The sequence below is a fragment of the Sycon ciliatum genome, chromosome 1, assembly GCF_964019385.1.
Source record: "Sycon ciliatum chromosome 1, ocSycCili1.1, whole genome shotgun sequence".
NCBI lineage: Eukaryota > Metazoa > Porifera > Calcarea > Leucosolenida > Sycettidae > Sycon > Sycon ciliatum.
This window is the reverse complement of record NC_088643.1, coordinates 79,929,842-79,954,833: the sequence shown is the minus strand read 5'-3', so window position 1 is coordinate 79,954,833 and position 24,992 is coordinate 79,929,842. Positions and strand designations below refer to the sequence as shown.

The 24,992-nt window shown below is 50.6% G+C and overlaps 1 protein-coding gene and 1 long non-coding RNA gene across 3 annotated transcripts in view; one reads left to right on the top strand and one right to left on the bottom strand.

The window, feature by feature from the left end:
• LOC135805732 (uncharacterized) overlaps positions 1–24,992 on the bottom strand; it is a 54,397-nt gene that overhangs the window by 4,568 nt on the left and 24,837 nt on the right. For both annotated transcript variants that reach the window (XM_065319818.1, XM_065319819.1), the window contains 7 exons: positions 20,979–21,401; positions 15,407–15,559; positions 15,079–15,180; positions 8,615–8,659; positions 6,647–6,785; positions 5,839–5,911; positions 173–242 (listed from right to left, as the gene is read on the bottom strand). In XM_065319818.1, the coding sequence (XP_065175890.1) occupies positions 6,673–6,785; positions 8,615–8,659; positions 15,079–15,180; positions 15,407–15,559; positions 20,979–21,401 (836 nt within the window). In that variant the 3' untranslated portion in view covers positions 173–242; positions 5,839–5,911; positions 6,647–6,672. The remainder of the gene's footprint in view (positions 1–172; positions 243–5,838; positions 5,912–6,646; positions 6,786–8,614; positions 8,660–15,078; positions 15,181–15,406; positions 15,560–20,978; positions 21,402–24,992) is intronic.
• LOC135805731 (uncharacterized) lies at positions 1,097–3,352 on the top strand. Its single transcript, XR_010551171.1, has 2 exons — positions 1,097–1,852; positions 2,686–3,352. It is a non-coding gene; the product is annotated as an uncharacterized LOC135805731 (long non-coding RNA).

Here is a 24,992-nt window from a genome sequence, read left to right as displayed (position 1 = left end):
TATATCACTATTCAAACTGCAACAATTTCGATGACGCGGAGGAAGTACGCATAGAAAATGACGAAAAGATGCAGTGTGAAGGAACCAAACAAGCGTGCGGTATATTGCGGCAACAAACGGTGGATGCATGTACAAAATGTTTCAAACAACAGGCAAGATTGTTCTTACCCACCTTCTAATTATTTCATCCTTCGTGGAGCTCTGCAAGAAACTGGAATCAGTGAGATGTTGTGTCGTGAGTCCTGTAGTTGTCAATTGCAAGGAGGTACAATGTACACGCATTAAAAAATCGAGCTGCATCTTGTATGTCTCAAAGGAATACACGAAGAACCAACTTTTAGCCCGGGAGATTCTGGACTTTTCATTCATGTATGGTAGCAAGAACAACTTGAGCTAATATTAGAGAGGTTCCACACGAAGTAATTACGTTAATAAACACCGTAGTCGATCTACGGAAAGTCTTCCGTACATTGCATGCGGATCTGTATTCCGCCATGAGGAGTTTTCGAACCACGAGGCTGCCCATGGCAGTTCAGGATGCGAAAGTGTGCAACCCAGCGAGTCATAAACTTCAGCCCTCACCATCGTCTACACAGATTTCAAAAGCGTCGACCTCCATTTTGAAAACATGGTGGCTGGCCGCGCTACTCGTAGGCGCACATGCCCCCCCCCCCCCCCCCTGCGTGCAGTGATGTATGCCTTTTTACCAATAAAGGCCGTGACGAACGTCATATCATGGGTGTTCACGTCTGGTCGGCGCAGCAAAACAGGCCAATGGGCTATATTCTGGCCAATACGGTCATTGCCAGCAGCAGAGGCAGCAGCCAAGCTTTAGCCGACCACCACATCCTAACCTCAATGTTTGGTGTAACGTCAGTGGCAACCGTCATGGGCGGCAACGCCACAACACAGCCCAGTGCGAAGAAAGGCCACGCCTTTGCGCTTGGCAATCTTTTCGGAGGGAAGGTTACTTTCACCGGCTGTTACCCGCATATTCTTAATATCGCGCTCAAAACAGCTATCGGCGTTGGCTTTGGCGCATAGGTGGAATGAATGATTTCAATTTATACCAGCTGCGTTTACCAGCATCCACCCTGCTGTAACGAATTTATGTTACGACTATGATTTACGCATGTCGTTGTATTTGGTTCTTGTCTTGTGGAGTCCAGTGTCTGATGTCATATATGGTCTAGGTGTACGCGTGAGCATGGTGTGATGTGTGACGTTTATGGTATGTGGTGCATGCAGGAGTACGCGTTGTCAGAGTGTGAGGATGTGCTTCCGTCTGTGTGAGAGTGACTGTCAAGTGAATGCAGTACATGCGCAGTGCTAGTTTGGTCTGGGAATGAGAGTCGTGTGTGATTCGTCCGTGGTCTGGTTGTCTTGGTCTTGGTCATGTGTTCTGTACGTATTAGTCCCTGATTGGTCGTCACGATTTGTCCTCGGTTTATTACTGCTTGTTCTTTGTTGGTCCTCTGAGTCTTTTCCCGGGAGTCTTTCCCGTCGTCGTTTTCTGTCTAGTCTTTTCGTCTTTCTCCTCCTGTGCCCTTTCCGTTTGTATAAGAAGTCAGAAACTCCACCAAGTTATTTGAGCTGTTGTGTGACACGGGGGCCAGGGGGAGAAGGCAATACCATTTCCTTTACATTGGCGCCCAACGTTCGCTCGACGCAGGGTACTACCTCTGCAGCCCACGACCCTGGGATCGTTTTGTTTTCACCGTGGCTTCAGTTCGTGCTCGCCGTTTCGAAATATATTTTATTTCTCGTCGTTCAACTCACTTCACCGAGATTGCTACTACGGCCATGGAGATGGAAAGGCGTTCGCCAGCCTGGCCTGCAGGCCCCTTACCCGGTGAGTCGCTCCCGGAACGGGATGTCGTTGTTGTACTAAATTAGTTGTTGCAAGCGAATCTCTTCGGAGATGGTGTGTCCAGTATGTTTTACTTCCCAGAAGCGCCCAGGGCCCGGGTGCTTTCCCCGTCGTTCTGTTTGTCGGGGCAATGTAGTATTTTCACAATCCGCGTCGTGGGTTTTGTTTTTGGTGCTTGTTATCTTTTCGCGATCTGGTTCTTGTGTCTCTCTTGTGTCTTTCTGTTTTGGGTTTTGGCAGTCAGTGTACGTATATTTGCTGGGGTTTGTGCAGTTTCTTGATTAGCCTTTCAGTGTAGTCGTGTACCTGTTTGGTTTGTCAGCTTAGTTCGGTTTAGTCTTTCAGGGAGCGTATTTTGTTCTCGTTTTGTGTCGACCTGCGGGTCTGTTCAGTTCACCAGGTGAATGTCTGATCATGGTGAGCCACGGTTCCCTTCGTGAGCTGGTGGGCCCCAGTGTTTGTTTAGCCTTTTGTCGGGGAAGTATAAAATTAAAAAAAAACAAATAAATAAAAATCTAAATATTATGGGTCGTGGGACGACAAGATTATTATGGGTCGTGGGACGACAGGATCATACGGGGTCGTGGGACGACAAGATGATCCGCCATCGGAAAAGTGTGGGACACTTATGCCGGCTCCGCGCCGAGTTTTCTAGTCAGGTTAGAGTCCTGTGGGTTTCTCCCCTTCTGAAGTTTGTGTGACAGTGTATCGATGGATTTTCGATTTGTTCTTTTCCCTGATTGACTACATGCCTGCTGTGTTCTGTTGCTCCATTTGTACATGTTATACACATCTTCCACATCCGAATGGGCAAGTCGTACGACGCACCACCTCGTGGAACCACACCCAAGGTTTTCCCATCTCCACGTCTGCAGCCAGCCACTTGCCGTTGTCCTGTCTTCTTCTCCTGTTATTGTGTCTTCTCAGCCCTTTTGTTTTCCTCCTACTCCATTTTTCTACTTCTGAGAGTCGAGGTCGACTCTCGCCGGAGGGGAAGGCTGTGTAACGAATTTATGTTACGACTATGATTTACGCATGTCGTTGTATTTGGTTCTTGTCTTGTGGAGTCCAGTGTCTGATGTCATATATGGTCTAGGTGTACGCGTGAGCATGGTGTGATGTGTGACGTTTATGGTATGTGGTGCATGCAGGAGTACGCGTTGTCAGAGTGTGAGGATGTGCTTCCGTCTGTGTGAGAGTGACTGTCAAGTGAATGCAGTACATGCGCAGTGCTAGTTTGGTCTGGGAATGAGAGTCGTGTGTGATTCGTCCGTGGTCTGGTTGTCTTGGTCTTGGTCATGTGTTCTGTACGTATTAGTCCCTGATTGGTCGTCACGATTTGTCCTCGGTTTATTACTGCTTGTTCTTTGTTGGTCCTCTGAGTCTTTTCCCGGGAGTCTTTCCCGTCGTCGTTTTCTGTCTAGTCTTTTCGTCTTTCTCCTCCTGTGCCCTTTCCGTTTGTATAAGAAGTCAGAAACTCCACCAAGTTATTTGAGCTGTTGTGTGACACGGGGGCCAGGGGGAGAAGGCAATACCATTTCCTTTACACTGCTACAGAGCCCTGTACATGTCTGAGGGCATCTGCAAGAAGGCACCAAGTTCGCCCCAGGAGTTTCTGGACAGCAGGTGGTCTTACATGTTCGAGCATCTGAGTAGGTGGTGGCAGCATGTGGACAGCTGCATCCAGATGGGCACGGCAGCTCGCAAGTCAATGCCTAAGTCCAGTGCCCACTACGGCATATGGCGGGACATCATCCAAATGGCCACAAGTCCTGTCCTTGCCACGGAGTGTTACCTATTATGGGAGGTGCTGCACGACTTACTCACACCTGCCGTGTCTTCTTGCCACAGCCGCGATGATGAGCTGAATTTTGCCAGTGGCTACCTCTCTCGTATGTGGCCAACCCGGGTCCTGCAGGATCTTCGCCAAGCGTCCTTCATGACCACTCATCCTCACTTCGCTCTGACTCAGACCATCCTGTCAGCGGCCATGCTTGATGAAACATCCCAGCATGTCTTCTATAATGAGATCCTGCCTGTGTTCACTTCTGCGATAGCTGCAGCCTTACAGAAGCATGCATCTCGATGCTTTTGTGCCCCGCTACTGCTGTGCATGGGAGCAAGCACCACACGCCGAACTATGTTTTGGCGTGCATGGCGTACATGTATTAACGTCTGATCCCAGTGCTTCTTGGCTTGACGAGTATGTTGTACTGTCGCTCCTTGCGGATCAGCTGCAAGACCTCAACACCTGGCGGAAACGTTGGGACATGGATCGTCCAAAGCTACTGGAGGACATAGCGGAGGTGGCAATGATGTCAGGCCCATCGTGTCCAAGTCCGACTTTACAGCGGCATCTGTGGCGGTGGTGAACAAAGCACATCTTCTGCCTGCCCGTCAGCAACGCCATCGCTGAACGCCAATTCAACATCGGCTCCATTTATCGCTCCCTGAATGAGTCGGAAGAATCAAAGCAAGCATCTCACCTGTTTGTGGAGAACGTGCTGCACAGTGAGAGAGACGGTGAGGACAGGGTGACCTCCCATCACAAGGAGCAGATGTGGTAGAGGTTGGCAATGTATACATCCACAGTCATTCGGGAGAAGATCAAGCAACCAGAGGGTAACCTTGCGGCCAGAAAAGCCTCCTCCTCCACTGGAGGAAGGACACTGACTACAGACGAAGTCCACCGACATGCTCTGCAGCGTCATGCAAGTCGACCTGCGCATGAAGAGGATGTTGTGAATCTCCAGGAGAGCAGCCGCAAACACAGCGTTTTATATATTCCCACCAGGAAGGGTGATGCTGCTTCCGCGCAGAAGAAATCGATCGTCTCCGCCAGTGCATCCACTGATGCCATCGAGGTTTCTGCCGCTGCAACAGATGAGGCTGAGGTTGAGGAAATCCAGTCCTAATGCTGTAAGTACTGATTATCTCACCAGCTTTTCTTATTAATAAATAATTCGAAGCCCTCTTGCCTCCTTTGACCTGTAGCTTGCTATTCTCACCAATAATAATTGTTGTAGCTCTCTCGTTCGAGAACTTCTCTAGCTCTACTATACTACGATAATTATAGATTTTGTAGCTCTGAACACTGACCATCAAGGCCGGTCAGTGTTGGCATGCAGTCTGGTTCTACATGACTACCGGGTATGTACAGTCAGTGCAGTGGTGACAGTGTACTGCACTGCAAAAAACACCTGCACGGAGCGTAGATAGTTGTTTTGTTTTGTCGAGAAAGAATCCCTTTCGCACTCGCACGGGCCGCGAGGGGGCAGCATGGAAACTGGTCTAATGAATTCATTTCTTGGTCGATTTTGACAACCAATACCTCACTGTTTTTCTTTTTTCACTGGCTATCCTTTCTCTGCTTCCGAATTGCGATGCTGTCCACCTGGAAAGTCTTGAAGTGAAACGAGTGGAGGCCGGTTTCAGAGGTAATTTTTGGCCAAATAGCTATCAAATCGGAAAATTCGAAGCAGACAATCTGTGGGTATCTATAGAATGAAGACGTAGGTCGATTAAAAAATCTTTGGAAACTACGTCGTATGAACCAAGGAATTACGGTAAGTTGAGAGTTTTGGTACGTCCGGTGTACGCTGATTGGTCAATGAGCACGGCCGTTGACAAACGGGTCAGTGATGTTTTATACGGCGTTGGTGAGGGCTGAACTTACACCCCAATCCACTTATGGAGCACCCTTGTCAGCGGAGCTCCATCTACGTACTCTCCGTAGACAACTTTCCGTAAGTAAGGTGCAAACTCGCGAATTCACGGGTTTTCCGGCCCACTTTGGTAAAGTTGCTCAACTTTACGTAGCGCGGAACCTCTCTATTATATCATTGATGGCAGAAAATGGGGGAAAGCATTCGCAAACAATAGTGTTGAGCTGTTTCTAGCAATCAGAGCAGGATATGTTCTTCACAGTAATGAGCTACAATCAATGGCAGTGGCGTGCACTTGCTCACCTGAAACCTGCCCAACCAAATCCGCAAGCTGCGGCAACAGACTTCGGCCAAACTTCCATATCAAGATGATCACCTATTCGCAATGAAAACCAAAATGAAGAAGTCCTGAGACCAACACCATCACAGCATTCTAAGTGACATGAGAAAATAAAGAAAGTGATATGGTGGTTTTTTTTTTTAGACGAAAATGTTCATGTTGGAATGCCTGAGCATACTGGAGTGCCACTTGCAACTTTACATAGTAGTAGGTTGATCAAACAGCAACTGACTGTCAGTCTAGCATCCTGCCAAAACTTCATGAGAGTTTAAAAGAGGACTAGGATTATGAAAGCGGCTAAGGATTTTGTTCAGAATGTTGAGGACATGAAGTTGCATGACTGTGCTAAAATGAATAGTAACTGCCTGTGCAGGGCATTGTACTGCCTACCCTATCCCATTGTAGACGGACCTATTGTCTGGATGGCAGTTATATTCAGTTATGATTCAGGGACGGGAAAGTGTATGTTCCAGTCTCAAGCAACCCAACATTCCTATTCTAACATTATTTGTATCGAACAAAAGTGTTACAATACTTCAGTGCAAATCTAGTGACAAGCTGCACTACATTGAACAGTAGAAACGGATGACATATACAACCAACTGAGTTATGGAAGGTTAGATCATTTTACGAATGTACGCGTGCACACGCTCGCATGCGCACGCACACACACGCGCACGCACACACACGCACACACACGTGCGCGTGCTTGCAAATAGCAACAGCAATAACAACAATGCAGCAATGATCGCCGGGGAAGCTTTGTCTTACTTTTGACTGGCACCCCGAGTTATTTTTTAGCCAATGTTCAGAGCATTTATCAAAGCTGTTATCTTGGGATGCATAACGCTTTGATCTTGAAACTGGCAGTGGCTTTCAAAAAGCTCAGTTGCTAAACTCTGCAGGCCCCCTGATACAAGGAAAAACAAAAGAGAACACACTCAGTTCTTCACCACCAAACAAAATTAAAGTCACCATATTTGGCGGAGTCCTGATGCACTATTTCATGCTCAAAATTCCAGGTGTGCACTATACTCTATATATACCTGTAATGTTGCGTATTAAAGCCGGGCTTATTCCTGTAGAAGCCGATGTCAGGGCTAGGCTTATATTTACATCAGGCTTCTATTCAAACCAGGCATTTCTATGTGTGTCAACACTAAAATTAATACAAGACGCTACGGTATACAAAATGTTTGACATCTATTATGTATGACATCACGATTATTATGTATGACATGATTCCTTTTGCGCATGCAAGAACTTTTTTGCAGTCTTGTTGCTCAGGATCTCGATTTTCCACCTTCTTCTATTATCTGAAACGTCTACCGGTTTGGACTGAAAGGAGGCTATGTTTATGATTACGATATATAACGTTGGTGCTGTGAATGTCAAGACACATGGTGTCGCGTACACGAGCTTTGTACTATCAATATATCATGTACTGTGGCATTTTCTTTACGTTATAGTTCTGTGACGTGAATTTTTCCTCGTGGACGTACGCATAATGCATTCTTGGTTCTTTTTGGAGATTATTGCCTTTAGAGATTTGAGAAAGATAGAGTTCCGAGAGAGTGTTCTTCGTGGTTAAAGCACATGTAGAGAGAGGAGAGAAAGAGAAAAGAAAGAAAGAGAGAGAGAGAGAGAGAGAGAGAGAGAGAGAGAGAGAGAGAGAGGGGAGAGGAGAAAAAGAAAAGAAAAAGAAAGAGAGAGAGAGAGAGAGAGGGAGAAAGAGAGAGGGAGAGAGAGAGGGAGAGAGAGGGAGAGAGAGAGGGAGAGAGAGAGAGAGAGAGAGAGAGAGAGAGAGAGAGAGAGAGAGAGGAGAGAGAGAGAGAGAGAGGAGAGGGGGGAGAGGAGAAAAAGAAAATGAAGAAAGAGAGAGAGAAAGAGAAGAGAGAGAGAGAGAGAGAGAGAGAGAGAGAGAGAGAGAGAGAGAGAGAGGGAGAGAGAGAGAGGAGAGAGAAAGCATGAATGGATGCATGAGCCTTGTTTGTCAGTACAATGAGTGTATGTACGATCAGGCCTGTTTGAGAATCCGTCTATGAGCCTATTGCTTAGTCGTTACTTATAGTTGTCACCAGGTCTGAACTGCCACAACACGTTGGTGTGTAGCAACCTCGCACGTCACATGACCTTGCCATGACGTCAGTCTCCCTCATCCACACGTGTATGCATGCACAACTTCTCTTCCTCTTTGTCTTCAAGAAACAACAACTGGTTAGACAATGTACCCCTCTCGATAGGACTTGTATTTTCTTAGGCCCCGATGTGGTATATCCGCGGAAACATCTGTTGCCACGTGCACAGATATAACCTTTGCCATGTCGGGTGCTCTAAAGGTGCTAAACCCGTTCCTGGAACCTGTTCCCAGTTGTGTTATGAGCCTCGCCATGACGATGAGTCAGTCCACCTTGCTGTTTAGCTGTACAGGGCTGATGTGTTGGTAGCATTTACTGCTTAGACTAGCTATAACCAGATGTGTTCTTTCATCACAATGCCACAATGGCCAGCGCCATTGCTGGCGTGTTCTACCTCTATAATCCATGATCATACATCTCTGCTCCCCTCTTCACATATATTCTGGAACTAAACAGTTGGGGATCAACGTTATTTTTACGGTATAATCATCAATATCGAAAATGCTACTTGTGAGGAGCCTGAAGCTAGTTCTTTTCTTCAGGCTGATCAGCCACACCATGCAGACTTATCGACATTCAGGCCGAATTGGACCACGCTTACCTTTGAGACATTGAGAATGCTTCTCTCTTAGTTTGCCCAGACTACCTGAAGATACGGGTGGTGAAATTGACAAAGAAACACGGCTTGCTCCGTAATGCACACCTTATAAAAACTTTTCACGCACGAGCCCCATTTCAAACCGTAACAATAGTGATGATTTAATGTGCCATAGTTCAAAAGAAGCTGTTTGGTGGCATCCTTGCTCCAATTGACTTGCATTTTTGCGCTGACTAGATGAGAACCTACATAAACTTAATCGGTAGATAACCATTTAAAAGTACAGTCAAACCTCTTTAGGACGAACACCAAGGGACCGACGGGATTTGTTCGCAATAACGGAAGTTCTTCTTGTCCATATCTTATACCCAGTGAATACACAGTGATTTATCCAATAGAGTTACAAATACTAGTTCTTCTTAAGCGAAAGTTTGTTTTATCAGTGTTCTTCTTAATAACGAGGTTTCACTGTATGGAGTATGATCATAGAGAAAAGTTTGCTTCACCAAAATACAGTGTAGCATTCTGCAGTAGAAATACTTTTGAAAATGTTTCAGTTCAGCTACTGTCAACCTCGGATAGAACAGCTCGCGACTAACGACAAACACAGACCTGCAGACCTTGTTCGGAAGGAAATATTGGATCGCTTGCAATTTTGGTATTTTCTACGTTATGCACTGACTATCTCTCTGATAGGGTCTGCTGTCACCCTGACGCTGGGTGCAAGCACCCTCTGACAGACTAAACCAATTTGCTTCATCTCCGCAATACTCATCCTTTCGATTCGAATTTCTGCACCTTTTAGAGATGCACCTCCTTCCAGATGTGCTCCGACTCAGTGTTGGCCTTGGCTTGCTAACTGAGCAAGGTCAGAGAGCATTCACGCTGAATTCAACTCTCAGGAGAAGCAGTACTGCAGATTTCTGCACCCATGAAACAGCTCAAAGCAATCGCCAAACAGCACCTAACAAGAACGCTGCCGAGGTCCAGGCCACTCCGTCGCCACAGCTAAGGCATGAGGGAAACAGCAGCCATCATGATTCTTCTCTTTAGGCTAGCTCACTCCAATGTCATGTCAATAATCAGTGACTCTCCGGCTCCTTTCAAGTCAGTTCTTCTTCGTTTCATTCTGTTACAACATGTGGGCTTTGCACAGCAAAGCCTAGTTAGCCCATGCACACGCATGCTGGTGGTGGAGTGCTGCGAGTGCGTGTCATGTGCCATGTGTGGCCTGGCAAAATTTCATGGACAATCGTGGACCCGGCGTCTAATTATTTGGAGACATGTTTTGCTGAGCTGTCTTTGTGCGAAGGAGCGTTCTTTGCAGTTGGAGTTTCGGTGTCAAGTCAAAGTTTTTTGCAAGTCAAAGTGTTTTCTTCCTTCCGAGGCTTCCCCTTTTCTGCGTTACTTGCTGAGATAAGCACCCAACGTGTCGCGACCCGCAGCATGGCTGCGCGAGCTCCTCCTGCTGCTGCAGCACCCCCTGCTCCCCCGACCCGCAGCATGGCTGCTCGAGCTCCTCCTGCTGCTGCAGCACCCCCTGCTTCCCCGGCAACGCCGGCTCCGGCGCCTGGGTTTTCTCCTGGCCAAATGGCAACCCTCCAGGCCTTGATCGCCACATCTGTCCAGGCGGCTGTTAGAGCCGTCGCCCCTGCAGCCTCGGGTCAGGCGGAGTCGACACGCCGTCCGTCCCGCCCGGCTGCCCCTGCCAACACTGCAGATCCTCGGGTGCAGGTGGAGGAGTCGTTCCTACAGGTACGGGTGTGTGTAGTAGTAGTTTCACACGTGTGCCTACTAGTGCTAGCCTCCCTACCCTGTGGCTGCGTCGACTGTCGTCACGGGCTGTCTCCCCCTAGTGGTGTGACTATCCATAGCTCTCGTGTGCCTACTCCTAGTCCTAGTGTGAATATCTCTAGCAGTCTCCCGTACAATTATTTTGTGTGTAACCCTAGTGCTGTCAATGTCGGGTCCCGTAATGGGGTGACTGACCACGTGCCCCGTAGTACGTACGACAAGGTGCTGCGCGGGGAATATGTGGAGCTTGCATTGTTCCTCACCCCCTCGCGGACGAGCCAGCCGCAAAGCGAGTCCGGGTGTCAGAGGATAGTGGCCAGCTAGTGCTCTCCCTGTCCCTGCCATCCCGCCGCAAGCTGGAGAGCCTGCCCGTTTGGCTGGAGGCATGGTCGGTGTATTGCGCACTGATCTGCGACACCCAACCCGCAAGGGCGGTGTCGCTGATCACATATCAGCTTCGTATCATTCAAGCGGCAAAACGTTATAGGTGGGCGGCGGTGTGCCAATATGACGAGGAGTTCCGTCAGAAACTCGCCCACAGCCCTGGCATGCAGTGGGATGTGGTGGATCAGGACCTGTACACCCGCTGTTTCACAGGCCAGGCGCTCGTTCTCTGCCCGCTGTGCAAGCGTCTCGGACACACCGCCAACACCTGCACCTCCCGGGACCAGCGCAAGCCCGGCACGACCCAGCCAGCGTGCGAGCTGCACAACAAGGGCCGGTGTAATTTTCGGAACTGTAGGTATCGCCACGTCTGCAGCTCCTGCGGAGCTCCTGACCACGTCGCCACCCGGTGCGGGGCTCGCGCCGGCCAGTGAGGCCCCGGCTAGTCCGTATCCTGCTTTATCCACGCACACACCTCACACTCCTGTTGTTTTTAATGCATTCGTGTCTGATTCGCACGCACATACCACACCCTGCCTTACCCACGCACACCCCTCACACTCCAATTGTTCTGCAGGCATTGGAAATTGAATTGCTCGCACACCCTGATCCTGCATTTGTTGCCCATTTGTTAGATGGTTTACGCTATGGTTTTAGAGTTGGCTATGACGGTCCCCGTCATTCGTTGCTTTGTGAGAATCTTGCTTCGGCATTTGTTTCCCCTGAGATTGTTTCAGCTTACCTCGCTAAAGAGGTTCAGCTTGGTCATACGGCCGGTCCGTTTTGGCAACCCCCGTTCGCCAACTTCCGTTCGGCTGGCATCGGTGTCATTCCGAAGAAGTCAGGTGGCCACCGCCTGATAGTGCATCTGTCCGCGCCGGCCGGCGCTAGTATCAACGATGGCATTCCCGAAGACCTGTACAGCCTCGAGTACATTACTGTGGACGTCGTCGTGGGGCACGTGATCCGTCACGGCAAGGGCGCGCTAATGTACAACGTGGATATCCGCCACGCGTTCCGAAACATCCCCGTCCACCCACACGATTGGCCCCTCCTAGGCATGGTGTGGGACGGGCAGTATTATTTCGACAAGGTCCTGCCATTCGAGCTGCGGTCTTCCCCGGCTCTCTTCAACCTGCTGGCAGATGCGCTATGTTGGATACTCCGGCACAACTATTCCCTGGCCGACCTCGAGCATTATCTGGACGACTACATCGGCGTCGCTCCGCCTAGCCCCTCTCCATCGTCATCTACCGCAGCCATTCAACAAGCGACGCTACTAACCGTGTTCGAGAACTTGGGCGTTCCAGTGGCTACCGGCCAGGACAAGGTCGTCCCTCCAACGACTGTGATGACTGTGCTGGGGATCGAAGTTGACAGTGTGGAGCAGGCGACTCGGCTCCCCCCGGGACAAGTTGTCCACCCTCCACACAGCTCTGGCAACTTGGCTCCAGTGCACCGACTGCTCCAAGCGTGAGCTCCTGTCCCTCATAGGCACGCTGTCCTTCGCCGCCAAGGTGGTCCCCCCGGGCCGCACGTTCATTCGGCGCCTCATTGACCTCAGCACAACGGCTTCCTCCATGTCTGCCCGGATCCCGATCGATGAGGAAGCGCGCCTCGACATCGCCTGGTGGCATCGCTTTGCGGCCGACTGGAATGGGAAGTCCTTATTCCACGACCAGGCCTGGTCCCGTTCTCCTGACCTCCAGTTGTTCACAGATGCCTCCGGCGAGGGCTACGGGGGCTACTTCCAGGGCGACTGGTTTTTTGGGAAGTGGCCGGAGGAGTTTGAATCTCCTCAGCTAAGCGTTATTATGGTTAGAGAAATGGTTCCCATTGCCCTAGCTTGCTGCATTTGGGGTCCGTGCTGGGCAGGGAAGAAGCTGCTGTTTCATTGCGATAACGAGGCGGTAGTTAGAGCTTGGAAGAATGGTTCATGTAGGAACAAGCAGGCCATGGCGTTGATCCGCTTTATGTTAGCTGTTGCCGCTAGGCACAATTTCATATTGTATATCCGCCATATTGCTGGTACTAATAACGGCATTGCTGATGCTCTTTCTCGCTTGCAGCTGACCCGCTTCCGTCAACTGGCGCCAACGGCGGCTGCTTCGCCAGTGCCATGCCCCTGCCCGACCGTGCTGCTCTAGGCCTCGAGGCTGATGCCCTTGTAGCAGGTTCAGTGTCAGAACGCTCAGCGAGAACGTTCTCCACTGGCATTGATGCCTTCAATGATTATTGCGTTAAACATATTGTCAATCCCCTTGCACCCTCTAAGGAGGATATCGTATTATTTGCTACCGAGCTGTCTCGTACGAGGTGTGTGGCGACTGTGCGTGTGTATTTGTCAGCGGTACGGTATTATTTGCTGTGCAAGCGTGTTCCTGTGACTTGTATGCAGTCCGTCCGTCTTTCTGCAGTTCTCAAGGGCCTTGAGAGAGGCAGGGTCCCGCAACCACGACGCGGAGAGGTCTCACTGGGCAAGATCTGGCCGACTTACAGCATTTCCTACTCCGGTCCAACTACAGCGAGTCGGACCGCGCAATGATCTGGGCCAGTGTCTTGACAGCGTTCCACGGCCTCCTGCGGGCGAGTGAGTTCCTGGCACCGCATGCAACAAGAGTCGATAGCACGCGCACGCTAACCTGGCAGCAGATCAGCGTCCAGGCATCATCGGCAGTCGTCCGCTTGCGGGTGACGAAGACAGCCCAGCTGGGTGACGGTGGCCAAGTACAGCTGCGCGAGACGCGCGATGACTTCTGCCCTGTGCGTGCCCTGACCGCCTATCTGGACCTTGCGGGTCAGAGAGAGGCGACGAAGCCAGTGTTTGTGTTTGCGTCTGGCCGGTTTCTGACCAGGGAGGAACTGACCAAGATTCTGTGGCTAGCCCTGAGGACGAACGAGGTCAGCTCTCACTCCATGCGTATCGGTGGCGCTTCACTCATGGCTCAGCGTGGGGCAAGTGAATGGCAAGTAAAGCGGGCGGGCCGCTGGAGAAGCTCTGCATGCGAAAGTTATGTGCGGCAGGCAGCCGAGATGCCTAGCTTGTAAGTTATTGAGCGGCGCTCGCCATGATAACTAGTGTGTGTATGCCTGCACGGGCGCGGTATTATTGTGAGGAATTCGCGGCACCTGCAGCTGTGGTCACAAAGCTAGCTCGTTGTGGGTTGCGGGGAACGGGATGCCATGGTTTCTAGGACTACTATCTTTTTGGGGCAAACGGGCCTCCTATTATGTCTGTATGTTGTGACGCCTGATGCCAGGCAGTCGTGTAAGCCCTTGGTGGGCGATTGGCTGGCCTCGGTGGCCGTTTGTGTGCCCTCGGTGGCAATTTGCGCACCCTCGATGGGTTGTCTGCTGGTTTAGCCCTCGACGGGCGGTTTGCTGGCCGCGGCGGCCATTTGAGCGCCCTCGGTGGGCAGTATACTAGTTTACCCCTCGGCGGGCGGTTTGCTGGCCTCGGCGGCCATGTGTGTGCCCTCGGTGGGCAGTATGCTAGTTTAGCCCTCGGCGGGTGGTTTGCTGGCCTCGGCGGCCATTTGCGCGCCCTCGGTGGGCAGTAGGCTAGTTTAGCCATTCGGGCGCCCTCGGTGGGCAGTATGCTAGTTTAGCCCTTGGCGGGCCGCGGTGGCCATTTGTGCGCCCTTGGCGGGCGGATGCTAGTTTCAGGCATGCATCTTTACTCAATCAATTATTATCAAAGAGCATATTCTTGAATATTTGAATTGTCCAAAAGAAATCATGGCAACCCCCAACCCAATGTGTCTATTGTATGTTTGTGCACGCCATAGTGAGCGGTACGTTGTGCGGGTGTCTGCGTGTCAGAGCATGGGTACACCAGTGGCGTGTGCGTGCATGTGTGCGCTTGCGTCTGTCTGCATGAGTGCACGAGTGCCCAAGCTGGGCGTGCGGGTGCACTTGGAGGTGCTTGCATGTTGACGGGTGCAGGGGCTAACATTTAGTTTGCTTTGATCTTGAATTGATTTTCTTGTTTCGGGACTCCCAAACCTGAATTTACCTTAGGTAACCTACTTGATTCGAAAGGATCCTAATGAAGCGTAAACTTGCGATTTACCAGTTGAATTTTATTTTTTTAAACTTTTACTTCCTTCGACTGACGAATGTTTTCTTGAAAAGCTAATGGTTGAGGTAGCCCAATGGCTAAGCAGCCAGTCAGGTCCAGTAACCCCCCCCCCCCCGTTTACTGGAACAAAAAAATGCAGTAGAACATGGACATGTATGTGTGTGTGTGTCAAAGGGGAGTACTCTGGCGATTAGACAATCTGTCTTACAAATGGCTGTGGGCAGGCTGCATTGAAGGAGACTGTCACAGGTTTCCAGAATGCACAGTAGCCGAACTAGATAGTTGCCATGAGTACTACTCTCTTCATCATCTGGGTGTGAGAAAACGCAGAGCAGACACAAGACTGGAGTTAAGATTTAACATTTTACAGCTTACACTAGAGTCAGCCAGAAAACTCAACGAATATCATGTACACAGCCAAGCAGAAGATAGTCAAATGATTACAAAAAGGTCCCAACTGAAGATTGCCCCAATCACGCTGTCTGCAATTGCAGATTCCATATCGAATACTTCCTTGACATAAACGTCATGCTCACCATCTTGTTTCCAGGAATTGACAAAGAACAGGACTTGATCCACGGAGATCGTATCCATTGTGACACCGTTCAGCAAAGATCTCTGACTCTGAATCTGAAGCAGAAGCACTTGTGCTTGGCTTCGCAGTCGATTATAAAGCTGAAGAAAGACGCCTGTGTCAAGAACATCCAGGGAAGGCAATGCAATTCTTTCATGTCTACAACGTTAGTCAACACAATCAATTCCACAGAAAGTCGTCTTAGACTGCTCAAATTGTGCTACAGCTGCGTATAGAGGAAGGACTTTGAACAGTCGCCTACTTGTGCCAATACGTTTGATGCAGTACAGATTTGTAATAAGACTCCAGTATCTTTGTTCTCGTTCTGTTCTTGTACATTCATGCAGTACATGTATACTTTTAGAGATCCTACTCTGGTTCTGCCCGTACTAGTAGTAGTAGAATCCTAAAGGACGTTTTGGCTCTTCGTTGAGCTCATTTAGTTATTACACACAGACACTCAGTGTCTTTCCACTCGGAAACAATTCTCCTCATACTTCAGTAAGAATCATTATCATTAGTATCAGAGATACTCAAACTCGTGACTGTCCTCCAAGTAGTTATGATGAGGAAGCGTCTACATCATGACGGCTGGGGTAGATATTCCCACCAGCCGTACGCGACGCAGAAAATGCTAGTGTCAGGATAAGGACATCGTGGAGGCGAATAGAGACATACCGTAGAAGTCTCCGGTAAACGAAAGCAATACGACAGGAAAAGAAGAAGACTGTATAACCATAAACGGGACAAGTCATGGCAGTAAGTATAGAACTAGAAAACGAATGGGAACAGGGTTGACTTGACATAGAACGTACATGTAACAATAAATCGTAATGTTGTCCGACGGTAACACACAGTAGCCATAAGTACAAGAGATGCATGCAGCCGTCAAATCAAGAGTCAATGTACAGAGTGAAGACGCATGCAATATCTAACACTCCCTCCGTTGAGGTACAATATCTAACACTCCCTCCGTTGAGATACATAAGGCTGAACGAATGCATGTATTGTAGCTCAACAACGAATACTTATGATATTGCAATCAAAGGTGTAGGATCTTCTTGAGACAACGCTTGACGCATCTCACCATTCTCTCAAAGAACTCGCCCCACCAGGGGGGCTTCTCAAGCAGATGGGGCTTCTCCAGCAGATGGGGCTCCGTGTTGAGGCAGACGTTGATCGACGGGCCCTTGCCTGAGCGGAATGACGCATCGTACACAACACGCACTCTTGTCGTGGTCCTATCTTCTCCACCAACGGCTTGATGTGGCGCATAGTGTATATCTCTCACATCACCAAATTCCGGGTTCTTGACTTCCTCGATATTGCTGAATCGGAAGTTGTCAGGTAGCGTTGCATGGACTTGATTCTCCGTTGTTGGATGTATCCCAAGAGACTCCAGCTCCCAGGATTGTTGAAGCTGCTGATCAAGGACCTGCGCTGTCGTCGTTAAGCTGTGCACCTCAGTAGCGAGGCATGTACCTGTCGTACTAGTTGTTGGGCCTGATGCAGGACCAGACAAGACCCAGCCAAGACGCGTACGGATGGCTGTCGGACCAGAGGCCGTCGTGATCGTCTTGCCCATCATAAATTGCCAGTACTGATCGGCTCCAATCAATAGATCAATTGTGGCTGTGCCGTCGCTGTCGTCTGCCAGTGTGAGGCCTTGTAGCGCACCGCAGCACTGGACTGCTTGTGCAGGGTGCTGGTTCTGGACTGGTGCACAAATTGATTCAATCACGATACACTCCAGCTGCAGGGGGTCTCCCTCCGTACTCTGTACGGTCAGATTCACCACGTCTCTTAAACCGCTGTCCCCAACAGAGCAATCACCGAAGGCATTGACATTCAAGCCTTCCTGCCTGTCTGTCTTTAGGTCCAGCCGCCTTTGCACATCACGTGTCACGAATGAGCGCTGGCTCCCTCCGTCGAACAACAACCTCACAGGGATCCCGTTTTCTCGGACTGGTAAGCCTGGTGCAACTATAGCTTTAGCGGTCTGCAGCAAAACCATATTGTTGTCCTTGCTAGATGATGTCAGAGCGCTGACAGACGACAGGGTAACGCTGCTGGCGGATGGATTGGTAGGTTCCTTCTTGCTTGGAGCCGATGCTGCCCTAGACTGGTTGTTAGCGGCCGGCTTCTTTTCATAGCGCGACGTGGGTGGTGTCACAGGTGATGGCCTGTCAGATGTTGAGTCACACAGGGTAGTGTGGTGTCGACGTTGGCACTTGGCGCATTTCAACTTCGACTGACAGTGACGGATTATGTGGTTCGGTTTCAGACACAGAAAGCACCTTCCGTTGCTCTTAACTATGTCCTTCCGCTTCTCTGTGTTTGTAACGACAGAGCACCTGGCCGTCTCATGACTCTGTCCACAGAACACGCAACTGGCACTTGCCGGGGACGTAAAGGCTGCTAATGCTGCTGCTGTTGGCTGTTCTCTGTAGGTCTGTTTGTTGCGTGTACTGGTCCCCTCAGGCTGTGTGGTGATGCCAGTGAGTGTCTCCTGTGCTGTTGTTCTGTAGTCCGCTTCTCTTAATGCCCAGGCCAGCAGAGTGCATACCGTCTCCGCTTCACCTCTTTCTGTCATCTGGCGGTAGTACTGCGTCAAGAGAGACTGTGGCAGTTTCTTCAGGAGCTGCTGATAGAATGCACCAGCCTGAAGTTCCTGGCTGCGTCCGGCGTCTTCTAGGTGAATGACAGCTACTTGGAGAAGATCAGCGAACTTCTCCAGATCCTGGGCAGCTCGTTCCATTCGTATCACTGGTAGCCGCGCCAGCGCCTCTGTATGCACTGCTGTCTGTCTTCTATCGCCACCAAACTTCTGTTCTAGACGCCTGATTGCTGCGGTGTACGCTGCTGCTGAGTATCCATAAGATTCTATCGCTTTCAATGCTGAGCCCGTCAAACACTGACGTAGTTGCAATAATTTCAGCTCTGGCGATAAATCTTGCTGCTCAACGCAAACCGAGAATGCTGCTTTCCATGTTCTGTATGCTGTTTTATCACCACTAAACGTAGGTATCTTCACTTTCTTCAGGTGTCGGTACACGTCTGTTGGTGCTGCTGTTGACGATGTTGAGCTGGCTGTCATTCCAGACCAACTGGTCTGCGCGGGTTGCTGCTGCTGGTATTGTTGCTGTTGACGCTGCTGCTGCTGCTGCTGCTGTTGTTGTTGTTGTTGCCGCTGCCGCTGTTGCTGCTGTTGCTGTTGCTGTAGTTGTTGCCGCTGCTGCTGCTGTTGTTGTAGCCCAGACAACGGCTGTGGCCTGGGCCTCGGTAGCGGCGTGGAAAACCGCTGCGGCGGTAGCATGCGTGATAACGGCTGCGGCATAGACGACGGCTGCAACGTAGACAAAGGCTGCGATGACTTCGGCACATAGACCGACTGGGACGCGTACAACGGCGGCAACGAGTGCTGCGACACAGGCAACGGCAAAGACTGATCTGCCGACAATGGCGGCAACGACTGCTGCGACACGGGCAGCGACTGCTGCGATACAGGCAGCGACTGCTGCAACACGGGCAGCGTCTGCTGCGACACGGGCAGCGACTGCTGCGACACGGGCAGCGACTGCTGCGACACAGGCAACGGCAAAGACTGAGACGCAGACAACGGCGGCAACGAGTGCTGCGACACGGGCAGCGACTGCTGCGATACAGGCAGCGACTGCTGCAACACGGGCAGCGACTGCTGCGATACAGGCAGCGACTGCTGCAACACGGGCAGCGACTGCTGCGACACAGGCAGCGACAAGTACTGATACGCAGACAACGGTTGTGACATACATGAAGGCAAGGGCTGCGACAAAGACTGCGACACATACAAAGGCTGTGTGTGTGTGTACTGCATGCGTGTGCGCTGTGATTGCATCCTAGACACAGGTTGCGATGCAGTCTCTGGGGTCTGTTTGCCAGGTTGCCACAATGTGTCCATGGAGTTGTTGGTGTGGGCCAATGGTGCTGTCCCAGTGTTGAACTGCTGTGCATTCTCAATCATATACTCGGTGCTTTCTGGAACAATCACTGGCGTAGCAATGTCTGGCACGAAAGCGTTCGCCCACGTTGTATCACTATTTGCAGTTGCACCTTCTACGTCGTTTGGATACTCTTGCCGATCCTTCGTATCTGCCTTTTGATGATGACCATAGCCTTGTAAAGCCGTCTGATCACCAGCGGGTTCGCATAACGGCGCACTCTCGCCCGTTTCGGGAACCTGTGCGTCTGCCTGTGCACGACTCGTGCTGTCTGTTTGCTGCATATGGCCGCTCAGGACAAGGCCTGCAGCTCCTGGTGCGTGATCCGTGTCCTTATCTAGACTCGCTAAGTATGCTTTCACCTTATCGGCATTCCGGGTGTACTGTACACCGCTTATAGAGCTCGCACGTGAACTGTTGTAGTTTGAACAAATTCCGTACATGTACTCACTAACCATAGCCACTGTGTTTGCATACATTTCTTGTGTTGCTACATACTCCTCGAACAAGTCTGGATCCTCCCGCAATGTACTAAGCAAGCAATGTACTTTTAGGTCCAGCTCCACGAGTGACAGTTTGACAGCACTTACAGGTGATCCATTTTCGATATCGTTCAGAACCGCGATTCTTGCTTTGGCGAAGGCGACACTCTGGTCAGCCTTTCTCGACCTCGCATCCATTGAATCCGGCTCGAAGGACCAATTTTAGAGATCCTACTCTGGTTCTGCCCGTACTAGTAGTAGTAGAATCCTAAAGGACGTTTTGGCTCTTCGTTGAGCTCATTTAGTTATTACACACAGACACTCAGTGTCTTTCCACTCGGAAACAATTCTCCTCATACTTCAGTAAGAATCATTATCATTAGTATCAGAGATACTCAAACTCGTGACTGTCCTCCAAGTAGTTATGATGAGGAAGCGTCTACATCATGACGGCTGGGGTAGATATTCCCACCAGCCGTACGCGACGCAGAAAATGCTAGTGTCAGGATAAGGACATCGTGGAGGCGAATAGAGACATACCGTAGAAGTCTCCGGTAAACGAAAGCAATACGACAGGAAAAGAAGAAGACTGTATAACCATAAACGGGACAAGTCATGGCAGTAAGTATAGAACTAGAAAACGAATGGGAACAGGGTTGACTTGACATAGAACGTACATGTAACAATAAATCGTAATGTTGTCCGACGGTAACACACAGTAGCCATAAGTACAAGAGATGCATGCAGCCGTCAAATCAAGAGTCAATGTACAGAGTGAAGACGCATGCAATATCTAACATATACTGTGTATTCAATGCAACGTGAAAAAGACACTAGTGTCACCAAGTCTTTGCTTCCAGCAAGGCACATTAAAAAATATGTATGCCTGGTTGCTCGTCAGCAGCTCGTCCTTCAGCACTTCATGTTACTGTAGTTGCTGTACAGTTTATGTGCATGCGCAGCTGACATGCCATGAAGGCAACTTTGAACCTGTGGCTTGCTAACGCACGATGCTGAGCAAGGAATAACAACACAAGCGTATTATAATCAAAATCATATCATCAAGATTTACCTTCCATCCTGACATACTTGATACTACGGGCCACCGACGGCCCCTTGCTGTTCGTGGTAGCACCGGTGACCTTGGCAGCAGAATGTCTCAACTCGTCACTGTCATGGGAAGGTACCGCTCGTAGCGTGGACCCGGCGCTCTTGGAAGCATCGACTTTCGAGTGAGTGCCGGCTTGTGAGCTGCAGACCTGCTCACTGCTGGTGGATACATCAGGAACATCTCGCAGAAGGAGAAAGTTGTCTAAACTAGCCCCGGGCTGAATTGGCAGCATGGGGAAATTGCTTGCCTGACTGCCACTATCATAATCGCGTGGAGCTTCTGATGTAGGCAGGTGCCGTTCTGAATGGCTGGTTGTGGATTGGTATACTGGTTTGCCTGTACTGCAGCCTGTACTGATCCTGCCAAGGTGCCCGTCACCAGCAACTTGAAGGGAAACAAGAGACACACAGGGGTGAACACGAGAGGCAGTCAAAAGCAAAAACTAGAACCAGCAGTGTATTTCTAACCAATTATATACAGTACTCCACCAGAACGTCCTGGTAAATCAACTGAAGGGCATATCGTAGAAAAGGTACATGTAGTCGTGAGCGGAGCTCATGGCAGAATGAAATAAGAAAAGGTGGACTTTGCCCGGCAACGCCTAGATAGGCCAGGCACACACACACACACACACACACACACACACACACACAACACACACAGCGAGGCTGCGTGCTCAGCTTGTGGCCTGGCCAAATTTACGGACAATTGTAGAGATGGGCAACAGCGCTAGCTAAAACATGTCTTAGAGTGAAATATAAAAAAATTCCAGAAAATTGTCACTTTGCTCGCCAGCTGTTTGAACTAAACCGCCTAAAAAGATTAACAACAAATGTCGACAAGATGCTATCGCCACCAGTTGATGAATGAAGCACAGCGTGAACGCGCTCGAAAGAAACAATTCTTCATTCCGTCATGTCTTACAAAACCCCGAAGACATGTTTTAGCTGACTGCGGCCGATATGGCATCAAATTTGGAGACTTGTTTTGGTGAACTGTCTTCGTGCAAAGGAGCATTCTTTGCAGTTGCAGTTTGTTTGTCAAGGCGCAGTTTTCGTCTTTCCACAATTTTTTCCTTTCTCCCATTCCAGTATGAGCAATCGTCGGGTATCAACCCGCAGCATGGGTGCTCGAGCAGCTCCTGCCATAGCACCCCCAGCTCCCCGGCCAAGCCGGCCTCGGCATCTGGCTTTTCGAGTGCTCAACAGGCTACCCTTCAGGGACTGACCGCCCTGTCAGTCCAGGCGGCTGTCAAGGCCGTCGCCCCTGCAGCCATAGGTCCGGCGGAGTCAGCATCCCGTCCATCCTGCACAGCTGCCTCAGCCACCGTTTCCAGTCCCCGGGTCCACATGAAGGAGTTGTCGCCGACAGGTACGGGTGTGAGTAGTAGATCTACACGTGTGCCTACTAGCTTCCTTACCCCTGTAACTGTGTCAAGTGTTGTTGTCGTGCCTTCCTTTCCTAGTGGGGTGGCAAGCTCTAGTACTGGTGTGAATAACCCCAATCAGGTACCATATCCTCTCCCGGTGAGGTAGCTAATGGTAATCCTGGTGTGAATAGCCCCAGCCTTCTTGCTTGCAGTGTGCATAATCCTAATGCTGTAGCTATCTCTAGCAATCTTGCATCTCTCAGCGCCTACAGGCACCAGTATCAACGATGGCATCCACGACAAGCAGTACAGTCTCTAGTACATCACAGTGGACGTCATTGTGGCTCATGTCTTTGTCATGCCAAGGGCGTGCTGATGTACAAGGTCTACATCCGCCACACGTTCCGCAACGTCCTGGTCCACCCACTTGACTGGCCGTTACTGGGCATGGCTTGGGATGGGCAATACTATTTTGACAAAGTGCTGCCATTCGGGCTACGGTCTTGGCACCGAAACCCGATCGAACAGAGCCTCAGGACCGGTTGAGTGCTCGTGTGGAACTGCAGGAGGCAGTCGAGTGAATTTTAGTATTTGTAGTGTTTGTGGTGTTGGTTTGAGCTACACCAGTGCAGTGGCAGTGTAACCATGGCATCCATAAAAATGGATGGTTACTTGAGAGCGTTTAAAGGAAAAGGCGAGGACTTCCAGTTGTTTTGGAGGAAGTTTTTGGTTCTGTGCTGACTACAGAAACTGTCGACTGAAACTGACCGCATGGCATCGTTGCCATTGTTTTTGGATGGTGATGCCTTCCACCTGTATGAGCAGTTGTCTGATACTGACAAGGCCAGTGAATCAGCAGTACAGAAGGCCCTGGAGTCTGCTTAGACCATGCCCCCGACGGATGCGTTCCGACAATTTAAAGCGCGGACACTCCGGGACGATGAGCCTGCGGATACTTACGTCACCAACCTGAAGCACTTATTGGCGCTGTCCGGTCACAAATGTGCCGATGACAAAGATATGGTGTTGCTCGAGCAATTGTTGGATGGCCTGACCTTGGATTATGGACGTCAGGTGCGCATGGCGAGCACGGAGTCAGGCCTGACTGTCACTAAGTGCGTCGCCAAAGTCCGTGCTCTACGATCTACGGACGACTCCTGCCGCAAGCGTGCCAGTGCATCGGGAGCTGTTGCCGCTGCTGCTCCGGAATTTCGCCAGTCCAGTGTTTTGTGCTTCAACTGCAATGAGGTGGGACACGTCCAGCGCAACTGTCCGCACCGCCGGTACCAGAAGGGCGGACGGCAGAAGAGGGGCAGTGAGAAGCAGCGCCATCCGTTCAAGGAGCAGAGACCGCTTATGTGCTTCTTTTGTGATCAAGAGGGCCATATGAAGAGGGACTGTTGGTTGCGCCGCAAGTTCCTCGCCTCTTTGACTCAGTCATCGGCAGCAGCTGCAGAGCCAGTGCAGTCTGAGAGGTGCCTGTGCATGGCGAATTTGGCACGGCCAGGATTGCCAAAGGTGTTTGTCGATGTGTCCTGTGACACTGCATCGGGAGTCCGTGTACGGTCCGTCATAGACACTGGTTCTACCCGGACGTTGGTGACCTCAGCACTGGTCGACCAGCTCGGGACTCCAGTGACGGCCCACACAGGCCAACCAGTGGTGGCGCTGGATGGCCAACCTTTGCGTATCCTGGGCAGTGCGCAGTTGAAGTTCGTCCGGGAAGATGTTTCTGTCAGAATCCCCGCTGTCGCCATGGAGGTTCTTGTCGTTCCAAGTCTGTCTGTGGTCGGCACTGATGTTCTGCTCGGGTCTGACACTATTGCGCAGTGTGGGGGTCTGCACTTGCGCTACGATGACGATGGCAGCTTGTGCTGCGTGACGCTCGGCCAGCATGCCGACGTGACAGCTAGTGTGGCCGACGTTCCACTGCGGCATGTCAGCTGTCAGACCGACGGAGACGACATCATCCTGACGTCCGACGATGGGTCAGTACGTTGGGACGCCACGCAGCGTTGCTGGACCCTCAACTGGCAGTGGCGAGATTGCGAGCCACCACATGCACCAGTCGGCCACGGGATCGGCGAGTATTCCCGCTCCAAACTGACAGACGAGGAAGAGCGCAAGTTTAGTGCAGAGATCCAGGGCTGGATCGATGCTGGGTGGATGGTGCCTCACAACGAGGCTATTCATGGTGCTCCGGAATGCGTCTTGCCGTTGTTGGCAGTCAGCCAGCCGCACAAGGCCAGCACACCTGTCCGTCCGTGTCTGGACTACCGGCTACTGAACGAACGACTGATATCAAGTCCTGGTCAAGACGCCCCAGCATGTGCCGAGACGCTGCGGTCGTGGCGCGTCAAGGGCCCTGATGGTTATGTCCTGGTTGACCTGAAGAAGGCATACGTTCAAGTTCGTGTTCACCCTGATCTGCTGCGCTACCAGATCGTGGCATGGCGAGGTCGCTCTTACGTCATGACCCGGATGGGATTCGGCCTGAACATTGCGCCGAAATTTATGGACATCATTGTGCGCTAGGTGACTTGAGAGTTTGATGATGTCAACAACTATATTGACGACGTTCGTGTACCTGTTGCCCTGACAGTGAC